Source organism: Urocampus carinirostris, chromosome 4 (assembly GCF_059441175.1).
Source record: "Urocampus carinirostris isolate Australia breed hairy pipefish chromosome 4, RoL_Ucar_1.0, whole genome shotgun sequence".
Taxonomy (NCBI): Eukaryota; Metazoa; Chordata; class Actinopteri; order Syngnathiformes; family Syngnathidae; genus Urocampus; species Urocampus carinirostris.
Window position 1 is genome coordinate 39,424,382 of NC_142352.1, and position 22,135 is coordinate 39,446,516.

A 22,135-nucleotide genomic window follows, 5' to 3' on the forward strand; every position below is an offset into this window, starting at 1 on the left:
TTTAATGCTTTTGTCAAAAAACAAACCTCATGGTGATGATGTTACGTTCTTTGCTTTAAAGAAATATTAGAGGCTCAAAGGCTCTTTGTCCGGTAAAGGACTTTGCTTTTTGTAAATGTCTGCATTTAAATTCGATTTTTTAAAATGTATTTAAATGAATTAATAACTACAGGATATACAATGTAAAGGTTCCTTTAAAAGAGAAAATGACACAAAGTTAGCAGTGAAAACGTTTCCACGACGTGCATTAAAAAGATTTTTACACAGAGAACTTGCGACCATTTTTATTTCAATTCAGATTGCTACCACTGAGTAATTCAAACCAGGGGTGGGTGATACTGGGAATTTTAGCATCGATCCGATTCAAGTAAATCCTGGGTAGTATCGATCAATACAGATCTGATACTGAAACTTTTTGCTTGGTAATTTCATTATCATTGAATAATTTAACCCCTCCCTTCTTGAGTTAGCATATAATTACAATAAAGATAGCACTTTAGGGAATAAATGTTGTATTTTTTATTAAATAACTACAATGCAAACTTTAAAGGGGACAGAGTGTGTTATCTAGCACTTCATAGTGGTAAACAAATTGCATTTGTTAAAGAAAAAATATATAGTTTAAATTATAAGCAAAAATACACAAACTGTTATACAAGCGTGCATTTTTTAAATACACGTAGGTTAAGAAATTTGCATATATTTGACATAATATGAGCCTCACGTAGAAAGTGACCTGACATAATTGTGGGCCATTTTGCTGCTATGGGAACCCAATAACACAGTGATTTTTTTGTCACTTGGAGTCTCCATAGTTGGTATCTTGTGGTCAAATAATACACATTGTCTCTTCAACAGTATAAAGACGAAATCGAAATAGTTTTACTGTATAACAACGTCAAGAAGGCAACTAAACTACCTTCCATTGCACAATATTTCGAAAATAAAGTCAGCAGTGCAAAAAAGTTTAAACACAGTTTGATCAAATTTGAAAGTTTTAATGTTTGTACTATCACAATACACTGTCAACATATTACTGTGCTAGTTAAAATTGTAAGACAGGACAATAGTATCGATCCGATACAAGTACTTGCTCAGGATCGATAGTACAGTATTGCTTTTTGAATAACCCGCCCACCCTTTATTCAAAAGACTTTTCTAGGCAAGTTTTGACACAGAGGTCATTTAAAAAGATGAGAAAATATCAAATACAAATATTTTGAGGTTTTTTTTGTGCCATTTGCCTGCTCAGAAAGTGTCAATTTTTTTTATTTTTTTTAAATAGGATCTATATTCCGATTTCTACACCGCTGAGTTCCATCCCATCTATTTCGACTTTTAGTAGAGTCGTGGAGTACAGGCCCCACAGGGCATACCATTGTACAGCCAGTAACACATCAAACTCATCAGTTTGGAATCCAAGAGTTGGAGAGAGCCGAAGAGGTATGCCTATAGGGAGTTGATTCCTTCCCGGGTCAACGATGTATGTTCCTTGGAAACACCCATCCTTCCACTTCCTTGAACAGTGAGCAGCTTGACATTGTCGGGTGATACCGGTGACATCCACATATCTGCTTGATTCCAGTGCAACTCGGAATCCCGCACACCCTGGACCAATCCAAATTGATGACCAGCGGGTTGCGAGGATCACAGAGAGCAGCATGACTATACACTGAGCCAGTGATATGCCAAAACCCGCCAGGTATAAAGACGGCATAACGTCACGTCGAGTGTTACCATAGTTGGAAGGGAAAGGCACTTCAACACGACTGGACGCGCATACAACAGGAGTTCCTTGGTACACGATGCAGCTCTGCTTCCCCCCTATGCATCGGGAGGGAGTAAAAGCCCCCTGGGAGCAACCTTTCTCCGCAGGAGCTGCCAGGGATTGGCCTAAAGTCACCCTCATACTTCTCCAAATCCATTACGACCGTAGTGGGTAGGGTTCCTCGTTTGACCGGGCATTTTTCCTGACATGGGTTCCTGTTGACATCACAATACAACGGGCCAGAGCTGTCTGCGCCCAGGTCGCGGACCCATCCCTCGAAATTGCCGGTACAATGCACGGAGAACCCCAACTTGGTCGTTGAAGGTACAATCGGAGGGTCTGTGGATACAGACTTAATCACACCAAGTCCAATGATGGTGAGCAACCACATGACTGAACACACCTGGAGAAGCTGTCCAGCTTTTAAAACTGTGAAAGTGTCAATTACACTAACTCAGTTATCTGGAATAAACAAACAGACAAATAGATTTATCGATTTTTTTTTTTGGGTTTGAACAAATTTATTGACACTAATAACAGAAAACAATCTTGACAATCTCAACAGCAATCAAGCACATTCACAATATTATATTTCAATAAGACGTTTAACAGCAAACACAATGTGAGGTTTTCCCATTGTGCATTTTACAAGTGCGGGAATATCTCCTGCACTTGTAAAACCCGGAAGTCAGGTTATGCGGAAGTACACAATTCGGCGGAGGAATTCTTATCAACAAAACGAAATACAACACGCAAAAAACGTGTTTGATGTTAACACTTTAAGGCAAACTCCATTGTCACTTTACGTGTCCGTTTTGTCCTCATTGAATGTAACAATTTGCTTTTACATGACGAACAGTAGTTCAAATATCGTTTACCAAAAGTGTAAAGTTGTTAAATGGCTGTTATTCGCGGCTGACGTCACGATGCTGTAGGGAGGCAGAGGTGTCAACCCGACTGAGGAGGTGCCGCGGAACTAGGAAGTGCCACAATATTTGTCTATTTTGACAAAACTTAAATTTTGGAAAAAATCCCCTCTTAATGACTGAATATATCGTAAAAGGATTTACAACATGATATTGATCAAATTGCTTTTGACTTTTTGTTATCTTCAACTTAACGCAGGTAAGTTTTGAAACTACCTCCCTTGTTGTTAAGTAAACGACTCATCTCCATGCAGATAACTGATGAGCATATATATTTAAAAACGATATAAATATATTGCATGCCAGTGGTGGCGGTGTGCTACATAATTAAATCCCCAAGGCTCTTATGATTGTATATGCTTTACCTCATTAGTATGACATTGCATTCACTAGTTTACTGTAACCTCTGTATCTATCCTCTCAATTATTAATATCGACTCTCTAATAACATTAGTGCCTAACTCACTTTTTGGCCAAATTCCTATTCTTTTCCTAACTTTGCTTACCATTAAACGTTCAAAATTGGTCTAAAAGGACGGGTAATAATGTTATAATTGTCAATTCATCGTTAACATTAGTACCACTTTCGTCACATAAAGCTAGTAAAATGAGTAAACAGAAAATGATTATAATGAGATGGCTTGCAGTTTCACTTTTCTCCCTCCCCAACATAAATGACCAGTGTTGCGCGCGCTACTGTAAAAAAAGGTATTTACTAGTTAGTTCAATTAAACAATTATTTGTTTACCCCGGGATTACTGACACCCAAAAGTAGTGCATTACTCTTAAAGTAACTATCAGGTTATAATACCATATACACTCGCGTTGAAGCCAACCCCCTAAAACTGCTTGAAAATAGCAACATATGAGAGGAATGTGAAGGAAACGTGTACACCAACATGTGAAAGTGGTGAAGCTTTCATGTTTCCTTTGTAATCTTGCGAATTTGCAGATTAACACTTGGCCAAGACACTCCATATCCATTTTGTCTATGGGCTTCAAACCACTTGAAGATTTCCTCCTCAATTGCTGAGTAATGTCCAAGATGTTCCATTTTTTCCAGGCGTGGAGTATTGCAAAAATAATTTTACAAATAATATGACCACAATTCAGGAAAAGTTTACCTTGACATCTGTGTGTGCGTTTGCCCCATTGATAATATTTTCCCGTTGGTTTGAGTTGTACTAAGTAGGGTCATATAATAAACATGCCAACTCCAATTGAATGACAATAGCAGCTGAGTAACGCAGAGTAACCCACCATGTTGTAATAATAATAATAATAATAATAATAATAATAATAATTTCCTTGTATTGTCATTCTGTGTAACAATGTACACAGAACGAAATGTCGATTGCACCTGACCCGTTGTAGCGAGCCGATGCAGCCGCAGCCAACAGAGGGCGCCGCCGACCACTTTTTAAGTCTTAGGAATGACTCGGCCGGGGCGCGAACCACCGACCTCCCAGTCTCAAAGCGGGCGCCTTACCATCTAGGCTACTGAGCTGGTATGATGTTGGTTATAAATTCTATTAATAATGCGTTACAGTACTCATTACTGAGAAAACTAATTATGTTCCAGGGTTGCTTTTCTTTATGTGTATATATCTATCTATCTATCTATCTATATATATATATATATATATATATATATATATATATATATATATATATATATATATATATATACATATATACATATATACATATATACATATATACATATATACATATATATAGGGCAGCGGAGTGGTTAGCGCGTGTGCGGCACAGTTCTGAGGTCATGCGATCAAACATTCCTGTGTGAAGTTTGCATGTTCTCCCCGTGCTTGCGTGGGTTTCCTCCGGGCACTCCGGTTTCCTCCCACATTCCAAAAACATGCATGACAGGTTAATTGGCCGGTCCAAATTGTCCATAGGTGTGAATGAGCGAGTGAGTTGTCTGTCTCTGTGTGCCCTGTGACTGGCTGGGAACCAGTTCAGGGTGTCCCCTGCCCACTGCCCGAAGATAGCTGGGATGGGCTCCAGCACCCTGGCAACCCTACTGAGGATAAGTGGTGCAGATAATGGATCTCTCGCTCTCTCTCTCTCTCTCTCTCTCTCTCTCTCTCTCTCTCTCTCTCTCTCTCTCTCTCTCTCTCTCTCTCTCTCTCTCTCTCTCTCTCTCTCTCTCTCTCTCTCTCTCTCTCTCTCTCTCTCTCTCTCTCTCTCTCTCTCTCTCTGTCTCTCTCTCTCTCTCTCTCTGTCTCTCTCTGTCTCTGTCTCTGTCTCTCTCTCTCTCTCTCTCTCTCTCTCTCTCTCTCTGTCTATATATATAGTGGCTTGCAAAACTATTTGGCCTCCTTGAACTTTGTGACCTTTTGCCACATTTCAGACTTCAAACATAAATATATAAAAGGTTATTTTCTTGGAAGAATCAACAATAAGTGGGACACAATCATGAAGTGGAACACACTTTATTGGATATTTTAAACTTTTTTGACAAATAAAAAAACGAATAAGTGGGTGTGCATAATTATTCTGCCCCATTGAGTTAATACTCTATCAGTTTTGCACATCGAGAAACTGATATTTTTGCCCATTCCTCCTCGCAAAACAGCTCGAGCTCAGTGAGGTTGGATGGAAAGCGATTGTGAACCGCAGTTTTCAGTTCTTCCCACAGATTCTCAATTAAAATTGAGGTCTGGACTTTGACTTGGCCATTCTAACACCTTGATATGTTTTTGGTGAACCATTCCATTGTAGCTTTTGCTTTATGTTTTGGATCATTTTCTTGTTGGAAGACAAATCTCGGTCCCAGTCTCAGGTCTTTTGCGGACTCCATCAGGTTTTCTTCTAGAATGGTCCTGTATTTGGCTTCATCCATCTCCCCATCAATTTTAACCATCTTCCCTGCCCCTGCTGAAGAAAAGCAGGCCCAAACCATGATGCTGCCACCACCATGTTTGACAGTTGGGATGGGGTGTTGAGGGTGACGAGCTGTGCTGCTTTTACGCCAAACATAACGTCTTGCAATTTTGCCAGAAAGTTAGATTTTAGTCTCATCCGACGAGAGCACCTTCCTCCGCATGTTTGGTGTGTCTCCCAGGTGGCTTGTGGCAAACTGTAAACAACATTTTTCATGGATATCTTTAAGAAATGGTTTCCTTCTTCTTCCATGAAGGCCAGATTTGTGCAGTATACGACTGATTGTTGTCCTATGGACAGATTCTCCGACTTCTGCTGTAGACTTCTGCAGTTCATCCAGTGTTCATGGGCCTCTTGGCTACATCTCTGATCAGTATTCTCCTTGTATGAGTTGAAAGTCTAGGGGAACGGCCCGACCTTGGTAGATTTGCAGTGGTCTGATACTCCTTCCATTTCAATATTATTGCTTGCACAGTGCTCCTTGTGATGTTTAAAGCTTGGGAAATCGTTTTGTATCCAAATCCAGCTTTAAACTTCTTCACAACAGTATCTTGGACCTACCTGGTGTGTTCCTCGTTCTTCATGATGCTCTCTGCACTTTAAACAGACCTCTGAGACTATCAGAGTGCAGGTGCATTTATACAGGGACTTGATTACACACAGGTGGATTATATTTATCATCATTAGTCATTTAGATCAACATTGAATCATTCAAAGATTCTTACTTAACTTCTGGACAGAGTTTCCTGCATTGAAAGTAAAGAGGCTGAATATTTTTTTTATTTGTTAACAAAGTTAAATATCCAATTAAGTGTATTCCACTTATTGTTGATGCTTTACAAGAAATTAGTTTTATATTGTGATGTTTGAAGTCTAAAATGTGGCAAAAGGTCACACAGTTCAAGGGGGCCAAATAGTTTGGCAAGCCATACATAAAAATTTTGCTTTTATGGCTCTTGGAGTCAAAAATGTTCCCAACCCCTGCTTTATGGCTTTTGCGGCTTTGTAAATCACACTACCACCACTTTTACGACTAAAAATACTACTAAGAATACACCCTCCAAAATATTAGAATAAAAGTGTTTAGAATTCTCAATTTGTCTGACTTAGTTATCCTTGCTGGTGCTTTATTTGTAAGTAAGGCCTTGTGAAAAAATGCTCCTCATCATTTGATTACTTTAACTTATGGCCTCTTTTCTCCAACTATTAGATAATATTAGCATATTTCTTTATATTCTATCGGTTCCTGAACCGAGGAATCTGTGTGATTTCTTTTCCCTCTTTGATTTTATGGACAAGTTGCTACGAGTCTGTCTGTCAGGCCTCCACTATAGCACTCCTTATTTCTTTATTGTCAAGCAGAAAATGTAGCTGCTCAACCAGGCAAGAGCATCTTTTCCTTTAGGATTAATGTTGTTGCGGTGATACTTGCCTTTCTAAAACAATGTTTTATGATATGGCAGAGGGCAGATTTAGTTCATTTAGATAATTATTTCTGCGATTTTATAAACAGGTAAAAAAAATCCCTAACGAATTATTTTTGTCATTTTACTAGAGGAATTAGTTAATGATATAGTAAAATAAGAAAGGAAAATCATGAAATGAGAAAACGTTTTTTTCTGTAAATGTGGCAAGGTTTTTTTATGTGTGACATGAGAGTCAAACATGAGGATAAGACGTCTTAATGGGAAAATTCTCTGACCGAACTTGCACATCTCATTTTGTGATGCAAAATATCAGCAAATTACTGTAGTTTTCTACAATGAATTGTCAGGACCAGAACGGAAACAGGACCCAAGTGCATAACGTTTACTACAAGTTTTATTGAAGGAAAGAGGAAAATTATCTGGTATTCGCTGGACATGGGAAGCAAGTTGCTCTCATACTCGGATTGTGATCCGAACACGAAAGTGGATCTTCCATCAAGAGTGATGGCGGTGTCAGGGACGGAAAAACTGGTTGGTAGCCGGGACTGGGAGAGCAAAGCGTGGTCGGGGTCAGAAACGAGTCGTAAGCCAGGACGTGAGAGTATACGTAGTCAAGATCAACACAGGTCGTAGCCGGAGACAAACGGGAGCAAAAACGGGACAGGTGGGAATCAGGGTCGAAAAAGGCTTGCCTTGTACACACAGAGGTTTGCAGACGGACTGACAACAGGGGATTGACAGGACTGGGTGTAAATAGGGACAGGTAGCCAATTAGAGCCTGCAGCGGTTGGCGCCAAATGAGCGGGCACAGGTGATTCACATCGGTAATCATGACATGAATGTAATCTTAAAAAAAAGAAGAAATACCCACTGCCTGAGAACGTATAAAAAACAAGTAACTGGAATCCCTGAGGAGACTGAGTGCCAAATCCTTAAATCACCTGATGTGTTCTAAATCATGTGGCCCTTTTGAGGTTTAAATTGGTAACTTTTCTTGTTCTAGTTGAAAGAACAAGGAACATCCAACTGTTCTGTATAAAAGTCAATAAGATAAGCTCTAGAAGCATGTGTGTAAACCCACTAACTGATTGCATCATACCCAGGAACCTACATTATCACATTATCAATCTTGAACAAAAAATGCACACTCTGCCTACTTGTTGGAGTTGGTTGGTTGGTTGGATGCCTTAACCACTAGGGTCGTTGGAGCACCATTTCCTGGTACTATTATTTCTGGCCTCTGTACTTAAATTATTCCATCCATCCATCCATTTTCTTCTGCCGGGGCAGCCCAGACTTCCCTATCCCTAGCCACTTTCGTTCCCAGCCGTTCCCAGGCCAGCCTAGAGACGTAGTCTCTCCTGGTCATTTACCTTCTATTTTTTCAGCCATTTTAAAGAATGTACTGATTAACTGTGTGCAGACATTTCATTATTTTACTCCAAAGGTTTTTACATCACCTATGTATTTCATTACAGCTCTGTTGCAAGGACCCTTGAATAAATACATTGGCCATTATGAAAGTTTGTCCTATGATACTGAAACCCTGCATAAGAGGCACCTGAGAGCCAAAAGGGCACTCTTACCTCAACACGAAACTGTGCATCTGAACTTCAATTCCCATGGCAGGTGAGTAGGAGAATAAACACACTCATCATTGTTTCTCTGTTGGAAACTGTGTTTAATCCTTCTTCTCAGCATGTGTTAAAACTAGATTAGAAAAGAAAATACTATTCTAAAATAAACATGGTGGTAATGATTATGTCCTAGGGCAGTGTTTTTCAACCTTTTTTGAGCCGGGGCATGTTTTTTACTTTGGAAAAATTTTGCGGCACACCACTAACCAAAAATGTTATAAAATGACACTGAACAGTATGTTTAATTACAATAGAATTTATGATACCCCTAGTTTTTACAGCACAGACACTTGACAATGACATGATATTTACAGAAAATGATTCATAAATGTTTTATAAAATTTTAAAAAGTGACATTTCTCACGGCACACCTGACGATCTCTCACGGCACACTAGTGTGTCGCGGCACAGTGGTTGAAAGTCTCTGTCTTAGGGTATTGTCATTTAAACTATAATCTCTTTGTGTACAGTATCAGACTAGTACTTGAGTAGTCTGCATTTGATATAAATTTAGCAGTTCTGGTTTGTAATTATATTTACTTTTTGTGGTAAGTCCTGTCTTTGTAATGTTTTTAAATCAATTTTTACATCACCGGTCTCCAAAGTGGTGTCCGCGGGAACCAGGTAGTTCACTAAGAATACCCGAGTTGCCCACAGACAGGTTCTGAACATTTTCTGAACTCTGAAAAATGTTATGCTTATCCAGAACTCTGAAAAATGTTATGCTAATCCATTTTTTTCTGGTTGAGTGTGCAAAATTATTTTGACACCTTACATATACAATGTTTTTAGAGCATTGTTTACCTAGTCATGATAAAGAAGCTATTTGAATGAATATTGCTGTTAGTTGTCAATGACCTTGCCTCAAGCATAACTCACAATGTGGTTAAACCTGCTCACCTTGTTCATTTTTGCTATCATTGTACACAAATGAAAAAAAAAATTCTGCAAAATTTCCTGGATTGACAATGAATTTGATGGACTGGGATAGTCAATCGTCTTTGTCGAATGGCATATACCAGTAATTGCAAGTCACAAAGTGGCTTTTTTTCTCCTTCAAAACAGATGCTAAAGCACTCCAAATCAATTACACTCTTAATTATACGATCCAACTATGTTTTAACAAGTACTGAGATGTTATTTATTCATATTTCTAACCTACTGGCCATATAATAACTATTTAAACATGGGTGTGTAGACTTGATGACCAATATTCAAGCACATTATTTCACGTTAGTTGTGAGAAATAGTTTGTCCTTTGCATATTTCCCTTTACTTTCATCTCCACCCAGTTCATATAAGGCAGGGGTCTCCAACCTAGGGACCGCACCCGGGTGCGCCCCGAGGACAGCTGAGGTGCCCGTGGACCTGTTCTAAAAAAATACCACTCCAGTGCTGGGTCATTGTGATATCTAAAAAAAATATTTTTATATGTGGTTGACTGCTTAACCCTACTTTCTACTTCTACTACTTCTCTCTCTTCTTCTCTTTATTTTCCTTTCTTTCTTTCTTTCTCTTTCTTTCTTTCTTTCTTTCTTTCTTTCTTTCTTTCTTTCTTTCTTTCTTTCTTTCTTTCTTTCTTTCTTTCTTTCTTTCTTTCTTTCTTTCTTTGTCTGTTTTTTGTTTTCTCTCTTTTTATCTATCTTTCTGTCTATCTTTCTCTATTTCTTCTTTCTACTTCTAATAACTAACCTGGTCATAGCATAGTAACACCATAGTAAGTTGTACAAACTAAGTTGTAACTGGGTGCTCTTTGAGTTAATAAGTAGCTAAAAGTAGCTCTCATATTAAAAAAGGTTGGAGACCCTTTATATAAGGTTAGCTACTTCCCCAAAACAGATTGACTTCATGTCACAGTGGTACAGCTATAGGTAGGAGATACTTGGTTTCGTTATTGCAAACATGTCAATTGCACACTCGGCAGAAACAGAAGCAGTTGGAGATTGGATTTTCATACTGGATTGTACTGTAATTTTTAAAAGGTTTCTTTTTCAATTTGCTAGACAGATTTTTAACCAGTTCTCTCTAAGTTGAGCAACACTGACCCTCCTTATTTCTCTGCACTTGGGGCCATACACATGTTCTCCAATATACGTTCCTGTTGCAGTAATTAAATCGTTCAGTATAAATGCACGTAACTCAAATGGCTTATTTTAAATCTGTGGCTTTTTTACTGGAACATTGTTATGATATTTGTAAAGTATGCCTTGAGATGTACTTGGGAATTATCTTTTCAGAGATGTGATTGATAAGAAAAGGGAACTTCTGAGTAGGGACCACCAAGTCCGTTTTCCAAAGGAAAACTAGCATTTGGCAGCAAGTTATTAACATTTATTTTGGAACAATACATTCCTACCTTGCATATATTAAAAATAGTTTTAGAGGGAGTGTTGTGTCATTTTTCACTTTGTTTTCAGCATCTGCTTCTTCTGCATTCTCCTGAATTCTCATTTTCCTCCCTATTGTCACAAACCTCAATAGCTACTCTATATATTAATTGATGCAGACACACTTATGGTAAATCATTGTATGGTATTCATACCAACTATCTAGTTATTTGCTACATTATGTCTAAATAAGAAAGTATGTGGAGTAGTCATCTTAGTGCCTCAGGTTCGGGCAAGTCTGTTGCTCATGTGCACTTCATGTGATGTTGTGGGCTGTGATTTCAAGAGGATTATAAAAACTGAGCTCTGACTAGGTGCATGTGGTTACTCTCACGAGGTATTTGACACATTTAGTGAGCAGTCATGCAACCTCCAAAAAATGCATTTCTTCTTTTTAGTGTGAAAATAAGATACTGTAAATATGAGTGTTTATTGTAAAGGGTGAACAATACATGTTTTATTTTCTGAATGTGTTGATTCACTGTTTGTGTTCAAACATGTATCTACACTTAAAATTTTAACTAACGGTTCCCTAAGTTGCATTTTTTTCCTACCAAAAATCAAATATGTGACTGAAGCACAGGTGTTAATATGGTTTTAAATGCACCATGTTTTTTAAATTTTGAGGTAAAAGTTAACCCAAGGGATTTTCTAACATTATGTCTTTTGGGCCTCTACAAGTCTAAGCACTATTTTTATCAAAAAATGACCAAGCTTTGCGCTACCTATAAAATGTAGACTAAACGTTATTGGTTATTTTCTGAAGCCTGAGAGCCTATGCTGTCATCTTTCCTTGACAACATTCTTAAAATTGCGCTTGTGAAATTGATGGTGCTACAGCCTAAAAGACACTGCAGCCATCAATGTTACCAACCTTGAGCTAGAAGCCTGGCTAAGTGCAGTGGAAGAGTCAGACCTACCTGGCAAGCCTCAATCTACCAACATGGCATCCTTCCACGGATTCTCTAGCCCCTTCTGATCTCTACCATCAAGGACTTTGAGAAGGAGAGTCAGTAGGTTTCTATGGGCCTACCTCAAAGCCTGAGGAGCTTTGCCCTGTATGGCCAGAACAACAAGCTGAGGCTCCCCATCAGCAGCCTGAAGGAAGAGTTTGAGGTGAGCCCAAAAGGGAGATGCTGTAATACAGAGAGTTACAGGATTCAAAGGTTTGCCAGGCTGGGGTTGAGATGAGACCTGGCATAGGGGGGAGGCAGCAGAGGCTTTGGATGTGGTTGAGTCGTGGCTATGGCACAGGGCATTGGTGGGGACAGTGACTCACAGAAGAGCTGGCCTGGGCAGCAGCACAACACCTAGCTACAACAAGGTGCAGGGGCTGGTCCGGAGATCACTAGTGCAGCAAGAGGTGTTGGCAGCAGTGCAGGGGCTTGCAGGATGGTTGGAAGGCGTCAGCAAGGAGCCTGGACAAGATGGGAGTGTGCAGTGGACCGCAAAGTCTCCTGGGTAGCGTTGTGGAACGCTAAGGCCCATCGAATATAATTCCTGATCTAGGCTGTCTGTGATTTGCTACTGAGCCCATCCAACCTGTTCAACTGGGGGTTGTGGATTCACCAGCCTGCCTCCTCTGCTCAAAAAGAGGGAACCTGGAGCATATTCTTAGCTGCTGTGCGAAGGCCCTTGGCAAGGGACGCTACCGTTGGCGCCATGACTACGTCTTGAAGGCCATAGCAAACACCCTAAACTGTGGGGTTGGCCAGTGCTACCTCACCTGGCTTGCTAGCAACAGCACAAGACTTGAGATGAAAGTTGACCTGGGGAAGTAACTAAAATGTAATTCAACGCAGGTAATTGTTAGATGTTCAGAAATATAATCTGTAACACAATCCGAATACGATAGTATTGCAGCAATGTAAAAGATAAAATAAAAATAAATCAAACTAAAAAATTGTATTTAAGAAAAAATGAACAATGTAACATTGAAAAATAATCGGGACAACATGAGAGCTGAAAGATAGAAAACAAAGTTAATCTTGCTTTTTGAAAAAATAATTTTGATTGGTTTATTAAATATTTCTGTGTTCTACAAATTTCACATTCTTGTTGGACAGCTGCAATTCTAGTGAAAATGTGTTGTTAATTTTGCATGTTCTCCGCTGTAGATACGTGATCAGCACATTTTACAGGTAATGTATTATGTAATGTAATGTAAATCCCAAATGGTGGATTTAGTGTTGGTAATTGACCATTTGCACCCGTGACCTAACAACGTGACAACGCAATTACGGACGGCAGCAAACCGTAATAAACAGTAGTTCCCCGTAGATGAGGCCAGTAACCAGTAGACAAAAACAACAACAAGAAAACAACAAAAACTATACTTTTTAACACCATTTGACATGACTAATCAAAGGAATATTGTGCAACTGTCAGTTGAGGTGGCTCACCTTGTCAGAAAGCACAATGGCATTTGGAGAAACTGAGGATAGTAGGGCTAGCTAGCTACCGATTCCTTCTTGTTCCTGACATATTAACAGATCTAACCAAATCATACAATCTACCCGACTTCAGTCCTCATGATCCATCCCTTTATATTGTAAAGGGTGTCTCACCGTACACCGACACTGATCTAAAAGCTTATAAAAGTCGGGATGCTTCATAGCTGGTTGGGTTACATGTGTTGTGCCAAACAATGCACGCCGCGTGAAATGTCCCCCCTCACGTGAAATGTCCACCCTCTCGCAAACATCACTAAAATGACCTCTTGTTTTTTTTGGGAATAGAAAATTAAAGCAGGGAGGACTTGCACCTTGTATAGAAATCACCTTTGAGCAAGTTGAAAAGATGTACTTGGGCAAAATTACGCCTTACCCTCTGAACGTTCGGCTCACGTTTTATCCGTTGATAATTAGACAGTTCATTTCAGTGTAATAAGCTTTATGGTACAGCACATACCAGTTTTAAATACACGTGTCTTTTCTTTTTCTTTTACTGTTTTTAATCGCTGATTAATTGCAATAAATCCTACCAAGTTACGTGCCGATTGATTGGTATGAAAAGGTGGTGTCATTTCGCCAAAGCCAATATTTTCAACTTGCTAAGAAGTGATTTCTTTTCAAGGTGCAAATGCTCCTTTCTTTACTGTTCTATAACATTCCTCCAAATGCGATACAAAGTTGTTTTAGTGACATTTGCATGAGGTGGGACATTTACCGCAGGAGGTACATTTTTCCGCACTCCATTAGTACACGTTGCTGCTTTGACGGGGAGGCACCTCATAATGGCAAAGGCACTACATAAACGTTTGCTGTGTATGCTAATATGTTTAATTCAGGGGGTTATCAAATCTGAAATCAAATGTTTCCAAAAGTTGCTCCCATTTTTTTATCATTTAGGGTCATTTGAATAGACCAATGTGTTCAGCCACAGCAGACATCAAACACACGGCTACATTGAGTGCCTTTGACGTGACTTGTACATAGCGAACATAAATTTGCTGGAAATACATAAAGCATTCTTTGTAAAAAATGCTCGTGACAAATCCTGGGTTACTTTTTGGGCTGTCAGTTCCTCTGATTTATATCCATCGCTGAAATCTGTCTTAATCAAAAGGAATATGATAAAATGCCAAATTGGGATTAGAACCTTGCTGGTTCACACGGCCCACCGCTCAGCAAGAAATCCCCATCGTAAAAAGTCGTGGTTCTATTCTTCTTTCCTGGTTAGTGGTATTTGTATCAACTCTACTGCTTATTCAATTGCTGTCAGCTTTTGCTGTACGTCATGGTGCTCATAGTTCCCACGAATGCAACGTGACGCCTCGTGCATAGTGTCAATATGGTGCAAGAGCAGTCTAAATTAAAGCTTTAGATGAGCCTTGGGTGAAGTTGGTTTGTGTGTGTTAGATACTGTACAGTTCTTTATGTTGCATACTTTTGATGTTATTTTGAGAGTACATGCTAAATGTATGGTTTAAGCCTTTGTATTTGTTTAACCCAGTGGAGCATCTGTTGTATGTGGAATTTCATTTTCATGGCAGGTGTCGGCGCCTATCTCAACTAGTGACATGTGCTGTATATGATGATATTTACATTTGTATTAGCTACGCATTTACTATTTGTGCATACATTTAGGCAGTTCAACTTGCACATGAAGAGGGATAAGACAGTATTTTCTCCAGATGTCGTCGTGGACGTTTCAGGAGAGGAGCAACCAATTGACATGTCACATATCTACAGCGGAGAACTTCTAGGTAGGTCCCTTAAAATGTTTTTTTTAATCTGTCAAATCAAGTCGTCATGTTTATTTGTATAGCCCTTGATCAGAAAGAGTCTCAAAGGGCTGCACAGACCACAGATTATTGCAAACCACAGACTATTATGACACAATCCCCTGATCTAAAACCTACATGAAGACAAATACTTCTCAGATATTGTCAACATAAAATATAGGTTATTCATATGCTATAGAACAGAAGTGTTTTTAAGCTTAGATTTAAACTTTTCCACTGAGGTTGCAGATCGATTCTCAGAGGGAAGAGCATTCCACAGGACCGGGGCCCGAATGGAGAACGCTCTCGAACCTGCGGATCTCTTCTTGGCTCTTGGGATCACCAATAGACCAGCATTTTCAGAGCAAAGGCTACGGACCGGAACATAGAGGGAAATTAAATCTGAAAGATATGAGGGAGCAAGTCCATGCATGATTTTGTATATGACCAACAGAACCTTATAATTACATCTTAAGCTAATAGGGAGCCAATGCAGGTTAGGTAAAATTAGGGTAATGTGATCAAATGTGATCACAGCACAATATTAATCTTTTTATACAAAGATGTGAGGTTTAAGACAATTCTGAAAATATTTTGAACTAAAACCCTTAAGAATATTATCTAATTTTAGTCTCTGTGTAGTCTCCGGCTGAGAGTTTACAAAGACTGTTAATCTTTGAGGATCAGTAATTAAAAGACAGTAACCCGATTCTTAAGGCATTTTTAGCAGGATGAGGCAATAAATAGGATTTTGAAGTGGGGGCATGACGTCACTGCACTAAAAGACAATAATGTCAAACACATTAGATATTGTTATATAGTCAACAACCTGGCAATGAACACACAAAATAACAAAGGATATTATCGTAGACTTCAGGAAGAACAGAAGTGACACGCCCCACCCTTCTACAGCAACGGGCTCACACAATCAGATTCCTGGGAGTCCTAATCTTAGATTATCTCTCCTGGACAGCCAACACTGCAGCATCTACACATCCTGAGTGTCCTCACGAGGAAAAATCTGGACAGAAAGCTGCTGCTGGCCATCTACCACTTATCCATTGATAGCCTGCTGACCTGCATTTTCACCTGGTGCAGGAGCTGCTCTGAGGCAGACAGAGGGAGGCTTCAGAGGACAATAAAGGCAGCACATTGTCTGCCCTCTCCCCTCCCCGATGGAAATCTCTTTCACTCTGTGCCCCAGCAGATCCCAAAACATTATCAAGGGCAGGTTACACCCTGGTGCCCATCTGTTTGACCTGCTGGCTTCGGAATGGCGAAACAGGTGCATCAGATAACGAAACAATATAATGGGGAATAACTTCCCAAGAGCCATTACTATGCTGAACTCCCATCTACAGCAATCTTGAGCAGAATGTACTGAACAACTCTCAATGTGAATATGCACACATTTATTATGTATCATTGGTATATTGTTTTTTATTTCCATTTTCCATCTTTTTACACATCTGTATCTTTTTAATTTCATTGTGCGATTTTATTATTACAATAATGGTCATTGATTTAAAACTGTGAAAAGCCAGAACTAAAAGTGGCACGATCCTACATTCTTTTGTCAAGACTCGGTCTTTAGTCAAAGACTTCAATGTTATTAAGTTTAGCCGAGCAGTTTCTCTTTTCATTCCCTCCAACATTTTTGACTGTCTGGCGGCCATCATGAGACATGCCAGAACAAAATGAGACAGATGCATTCACTTTTTGTACATTATATCTTCCCTTGCAAAAATGTTTTCATGTAACCTGAAATAATTTAGGAGATATAATAAATCATATTGGTGTGTGACACTTGTTATTGTTGAACATACGTAGTCGGTTGGTTTTATGAGGAACATTGGTCTCAGAAAGAATTAAATAAACGCTGCTGTATTTTGAAAAAACGGCCCTTATTGAGCTAATTGTATGTTATGAATCTGCTTAATAGAGTATTTTGCGTTTTTCAGGTGAAAAAGGAACCCTTATCCATGGATCTGTGATCAATGGACGATTTGAGGGTTTTATCCAAACCCAGGAGGGAATGTATTATGTTGAACCCTCAGAAAGGTACTTCAGGAAGAAGAATGACACTTTTCATTCCGTCATTTATCATGAGGATGATATTAGTAAGTACAGGTATATACTTCTTTTTTGACTGAATTAATGGGTTTGCATTCACCCCTTTTTGGGTTTTGATTAATAACTTGTCTTAGAAAGCCCTGTCCAAAGTTAAATAAAAAAATTGAAGTAGTCATAAAACTAATTGAGTGTTTATAATAGAACTCAAACAAAGTTCTCTAATTAACTCTGAAGGACCATTAGAAAGCAGTAAGCATACAGGCAATGAGGGACAGGGACACACCCACCCTTCCTGATAGCAGACCGATGAATAATCTACTATGTACAGACGCTGAAAACAGGAATGTACGCACAGTCTCAATGTATGATAGCTTGAGCCATGAGTCACCTGCCCTCTGAATTTTGAGTCTGCCATCCCTAATAATTTTTATATTGTGCTAAGCATAAATAATGAACTATATACTTAGTAGATGGTTAAGTATGGACATTGACACTGCATGTTTTTAGAAATCACAATTTGGTAGAAATCTATTTTCTAATCCAAATTATTAATAGTTATTCCAAATGGTTTGTTCAGCAACAACCAAGATATTATCAAATTTCAATCAACACCTGATTCTGATACATGTCTACTGATTTTGTGTAGACATTCATGAACTTCATGCTCTTAACATTAAAGTCGTTTTTTAATTCACAAAATGTTTTCTCATGCATTTTTTCCCAGTATTTTAAAAATATGTTTAGTTTTGCCCCTAGGTAGTTTAAAGATCAGGATATGTTGTTACTATCCTTAAACTGTGATTTTTTTCATCCATTTGAGACTATTCTTTGATTTAGGGCTATAAAATAAATCTGACTAACCACAACTTTTTTTTGGAAATGTTAAAATTAATCATCTACATTTGGTATCGTATTTAAGTAACCAATTTAAAATTACCAAGAAAAAAATTAAAATAAAATAAAAAAGCACAAATGGAGGCTTACTAATAAAACTTTTTTTGACACTTATTTTGAATGGGACTGATATTTGTTCTGATGCACACAGTGGCAGAGTGATACTAATAATCTGATAACTGTGAGGACACTTGCATGATTGATTTGATTGTACCAACATAGTGTGCAAACTTCACATGCAATTTATGTCGTTGTTTTCTGCCTTATAACCAGCCTATCCTCATAAATATGGCTCTGAAGGAGGCTGCGCCAATCACTCAGTGTTTGAAAGAATGAGGAAGTATCAGGCATCAGCGGTACAACTATCTTTCAAAGTAAGGTCCAAGAGTAGTAATAATACATCGTAAGGAAACAGTACACAAAAAATGTTATTTATGCTCTTTAGAGTTTAAATAGTGATCTGGTGGGCAAGCACGACTACGGTCCTGTCATTCTAAGAAAGAAGAGAGCAAATGCGGAGGACAGAAACACCTGCCAGCTCTATATACAGGTCGATCACCTTTTCTACAAATACTATGGGAGTCGAGAAGCTGTCATGGCACAGGTATGAACACTTAAAAAAGGAAATGTGTTGGCTTTTATTTGGTTGACTAAAAATATAAGCTTTAACATTCACTTGAAGATCTCCAGCCATGTTCGAGCAATAAACTCCATTTATCAGATCACAGACTTCAATGGCATCAGAAATATCGGCTTCATGGTGAAAAGAATTAGGGTGAGTTTGATACCTCAAAAGTACAATGCTTGTGGTATCGTTTGACGTCGGCACTCTACTACCTAAATAAAGCACCTTGATACTGAAACAATTCCAAGGCTTAACCTTGACAATGATAAAAGCAGTGGCATAGTTCCTGACAATTGAACTTTAAATAATTTTCATTTTTATTCATTATTGAAATGTACTGCTGAATATATTAAAGGAACACTTTGAAAACCCATTAGATCCAAAGTGTGGAAAGGAAATGATCTTGAATATCTTTCCTTATAATAATTATGTGATTTTTTTGTAACTAAATGATAGCACATAAGTAGAGGCCAGTTTTGGCATTGTTTCCCTCATTCTTCAGGAACTGCCTGCACAATCTAGCCACACACGGTCGAGCATTGTTGTGGACCGGGAAAACTCCAGGTATCACTGCATCATTCTAGGTTCTGATAATGGATCCAATGTTTTTGTCCCAAACAGCTGTCAGTGTGCCATTAATTAACCTTCGGATGTCACTGCATCCTCTCAGGAATAGGCCTTCCCAGACCATAACTTACATAACCAACCAACTGGTTATTCTGAATTGTGTCATGGGCAGAATACAGCATATCGAGACATTACACATCTGGCACAAGTGCTCATGTTGAATTTGCTCTCTAGGTGTAGAGCACAGTGGACCATGGGCATAGTTGCCAATTCTGTTTATCTATATCAAATGCCAATCGAGCTTTATGGTTCTTGGCAATCAGCACTTGGCTCATTACAGGATGTCCGGCCCTGAAGCCACCCTCATGGAACCTGTTTCTGATAGTTTGTTCAGAAACATTCCTTCTAGTGGCCTGCTGGAGGCCAATGTCGCGCAAAAGGGCAGATATTGACCTTGCTAAGCTTTTAAGGACCTGCTATAGTTCTATCAAGTTCTCCTGGGCTGCACTCCTCCACCAGGCACCGCCGAGTTGCCTAATGACGCCCTTGTCCATATCTTGGAGAATACCCAGCTGGATATCATTCATTGTTTCTTTAGGAACATGTCCCGATATTGTCACGCATGCATACAAGCACATGGTGTGCATATGATCTTTTGAGTTTCATTTTTAGCTCATACAATGACATTTAGGGCATCACGGCAGCGCAGTGGTTAGAGCATGTGCAGCACAGTTCATGTCTTGGGAACCTCCTGCGTGGGTTCAAATCCAGCTCCAGACTTCCTGTGCGGAGATTGTATGTTCTCCCCGTGCTTGCGTGGGTTTCCTCCGGGCACTCCGGTTTCCTCTCACATTCCAAAAACATGCATTTCAGGTGAATTGGTCGGTCCAAATTGTCCCTAGGTGTAAATGAGCGAGTGAGTTGTCTGTCCCCGTGTGCCCTGCGATTGGCTGGCAACCAGTTCAGGGTGTCCCCTGCCCACTGCCCGATGATTGCTGGGATGGGCTCCAGCACCCCCCCGACCCTACTGAGGATAAGCGGTGTAGCTAATGAGATGAGATGAGATGAGATGAGACAATGACATTAAGGCAAAATAGACTAGTCTGCTGCATAATATTTAAAGACCTCACTTTTCAGATAAACACCACAAATGACCAGAGTGACAATCCTTTTCGTTTTGACAACATTGGAGTGGAGAAGTTTTTGGACCTTAACTCTGAACAGAACCATGATGACTACTGCCTGGCATACCTCTTTACTGACCGGGACTTTGACAAAGGCGTGCTGGGCTTGGCTTGGGTCGCCTCTCCCTCAGGTTCGTTCCATTCAGACAGTATGGAAAATTTCTTGTTACCATTAAAACGGGATGATTATGGGTAATTGTTAAAAACTGCTGTAGATGTTTATAACAAAGAAATATGAGCGTGTTTGTGTGAGCGTATGTGTATATGAACATTGGTTTAGGTTAATTCACGTTCAGTGCAAAAAAGGACCGATTGCAATCAATCACATCTTTATTTGAGTGAATAAAAACTCATTTGTTTACGTTTGTAATTAATCAGTGCATTTTGTTTTTAATAAACAGCAGGACTGGTATAAAAGTGTAATAATTATTGTACAAAAACTGAAGATTATTTGTTTTTGCCTTGGCTCATTCAAAGATCTTTTAATTTCTTAAAGAAAACTGCTAACCATTACTCATAGCATTTCTTGTAGCATGGGATTATCAGTTTTTTGAACACAGGAAGCTCAGGAGGCATCTGTGAGAAAAACAGACTATATGCAGATGGGAAAATGAAGTCGCTGAACACTGGAATTATCACTGTGCAGAACTACGCCACCCACGTGCCCCCCAAGGTGTCACACATAACCTTCGCCCATGAAGTTGGACACAACTTTGGCTCACCTGTAAGTGCAAACACAAAAAAACCCTAATACACTGATACTAGTGAGAGATCCTTTAGCATTTTAAACTGCAACACAATATTTATATTGGCAGCACGACTCTGGGCTCGAGTGCACCCCCGGAGAGTCTTCCAATCAGTTTGAAAAGGAGATGGGCAATTACATCATGTATGCACGAGCCACCTCTGGAGACAAACTCAACAATAACAAGTTTTCAATGTGCAGTATCGGAAATATGAGTGCCGTCCTGGCAAAGAAAAAGAATGACTGTTTTGTTGGTAAATCCAATAGTTTGCTGCTTAAATTGTTTTCTACCCTCTTAACTCATTCACTACCAGCTGTTAAACTCTTTTTTTATTCAGCAAAAAGAAAACATTGAAATATTTCGACTGACCTTCGTCGAAGTGTAAGCAAACATACTACCCCAAACTGTTTCTTGCAAAAGTATTCTCATCCATTGTTTTTCTCAACTTTAGAAATTAGGATTTATTTTACCAAGAAGGTGAATGTAAATGGGGAATGTTGATATGCTATAAAAAGCATAAACTCATTTTTTTCGTTCTATTGATAAATTACATAAAGTTAACAGGACATTTAAAAGGACATCATTTTATTAAAAAACAAAATAAATTCCTAAAATGTTTTCTTTGAAATGAATAACAGGTTACAAAACTTCTGAAAAGCTCGGAAATGTTAAAATAATTTAAATGACTAAAGAAAAGTACAGTGTTATGGGTGCATCAAGGTGCCTTTGTGCCCAGGATTATATAGTGAAATTGTACTATTGATGTTTG

General features: G+C 39.0%; 1 protein-coding gene across 3 annotated transcripts in view; it reads left to right on the forward strand.

Moving 5' to 3' along the window:
* The first annotated feature begins 2,669 nt into the window (after positions 1-2,669).
* Positions 2,670-22,135, forward strand: part of adam10a (ADAM metallopeptidase domain 10a) — a 33,211-nt gene continuing 13,745 nt past the window's right edge. The window contains exons 1-11 of one of the 3 annotated variants that reach the window (XM_088334507.1): positions 2,670-2,893; positions 4,036-4,202; positions 8,507-8,657; positions 15,141-15,259; positions 17,239-17,397; positions 18,518-18,618; positions 18,690-18,848; positions 18,927-19,019; positions 20,574-20,751; positions 21,181-21,344; positions 21,436-21,619. In XM_088334507.1, the coding sequence (XP_088190633.1) occupies positions 15,157-15,259; positions 17,239-17,397; positions 18,518-18,618; positions 18,690-18,848; positions 18,927-19,019; positions 20,574-20,751; positions 21,181-21,344; positions 21,436-21,619 (1,141 nt within the window). In that variant the 5' untranslated portion in view covers positions 2,670-2,893; positions 4,036-4,202; positions 8,507-8,657; positions 15,141-15,156. Of the gene's footprint in view, positions 2,894-4,035; positions 4,203-8,506; positions 8,658-15,140; positions 15,260-17,238; positions 17,408-18,517; positions 18,619-18,689; positions 18,849-18,926; positions 19,020-20,573; positions 20,752-21,180; positions 21,345-21,435; positions 21,620-22,135 lie in introns of those variants that run through there. The other 2 variants (XM_088334506.1, XM_088334508.1) reach the window with 2 other exon arrangements.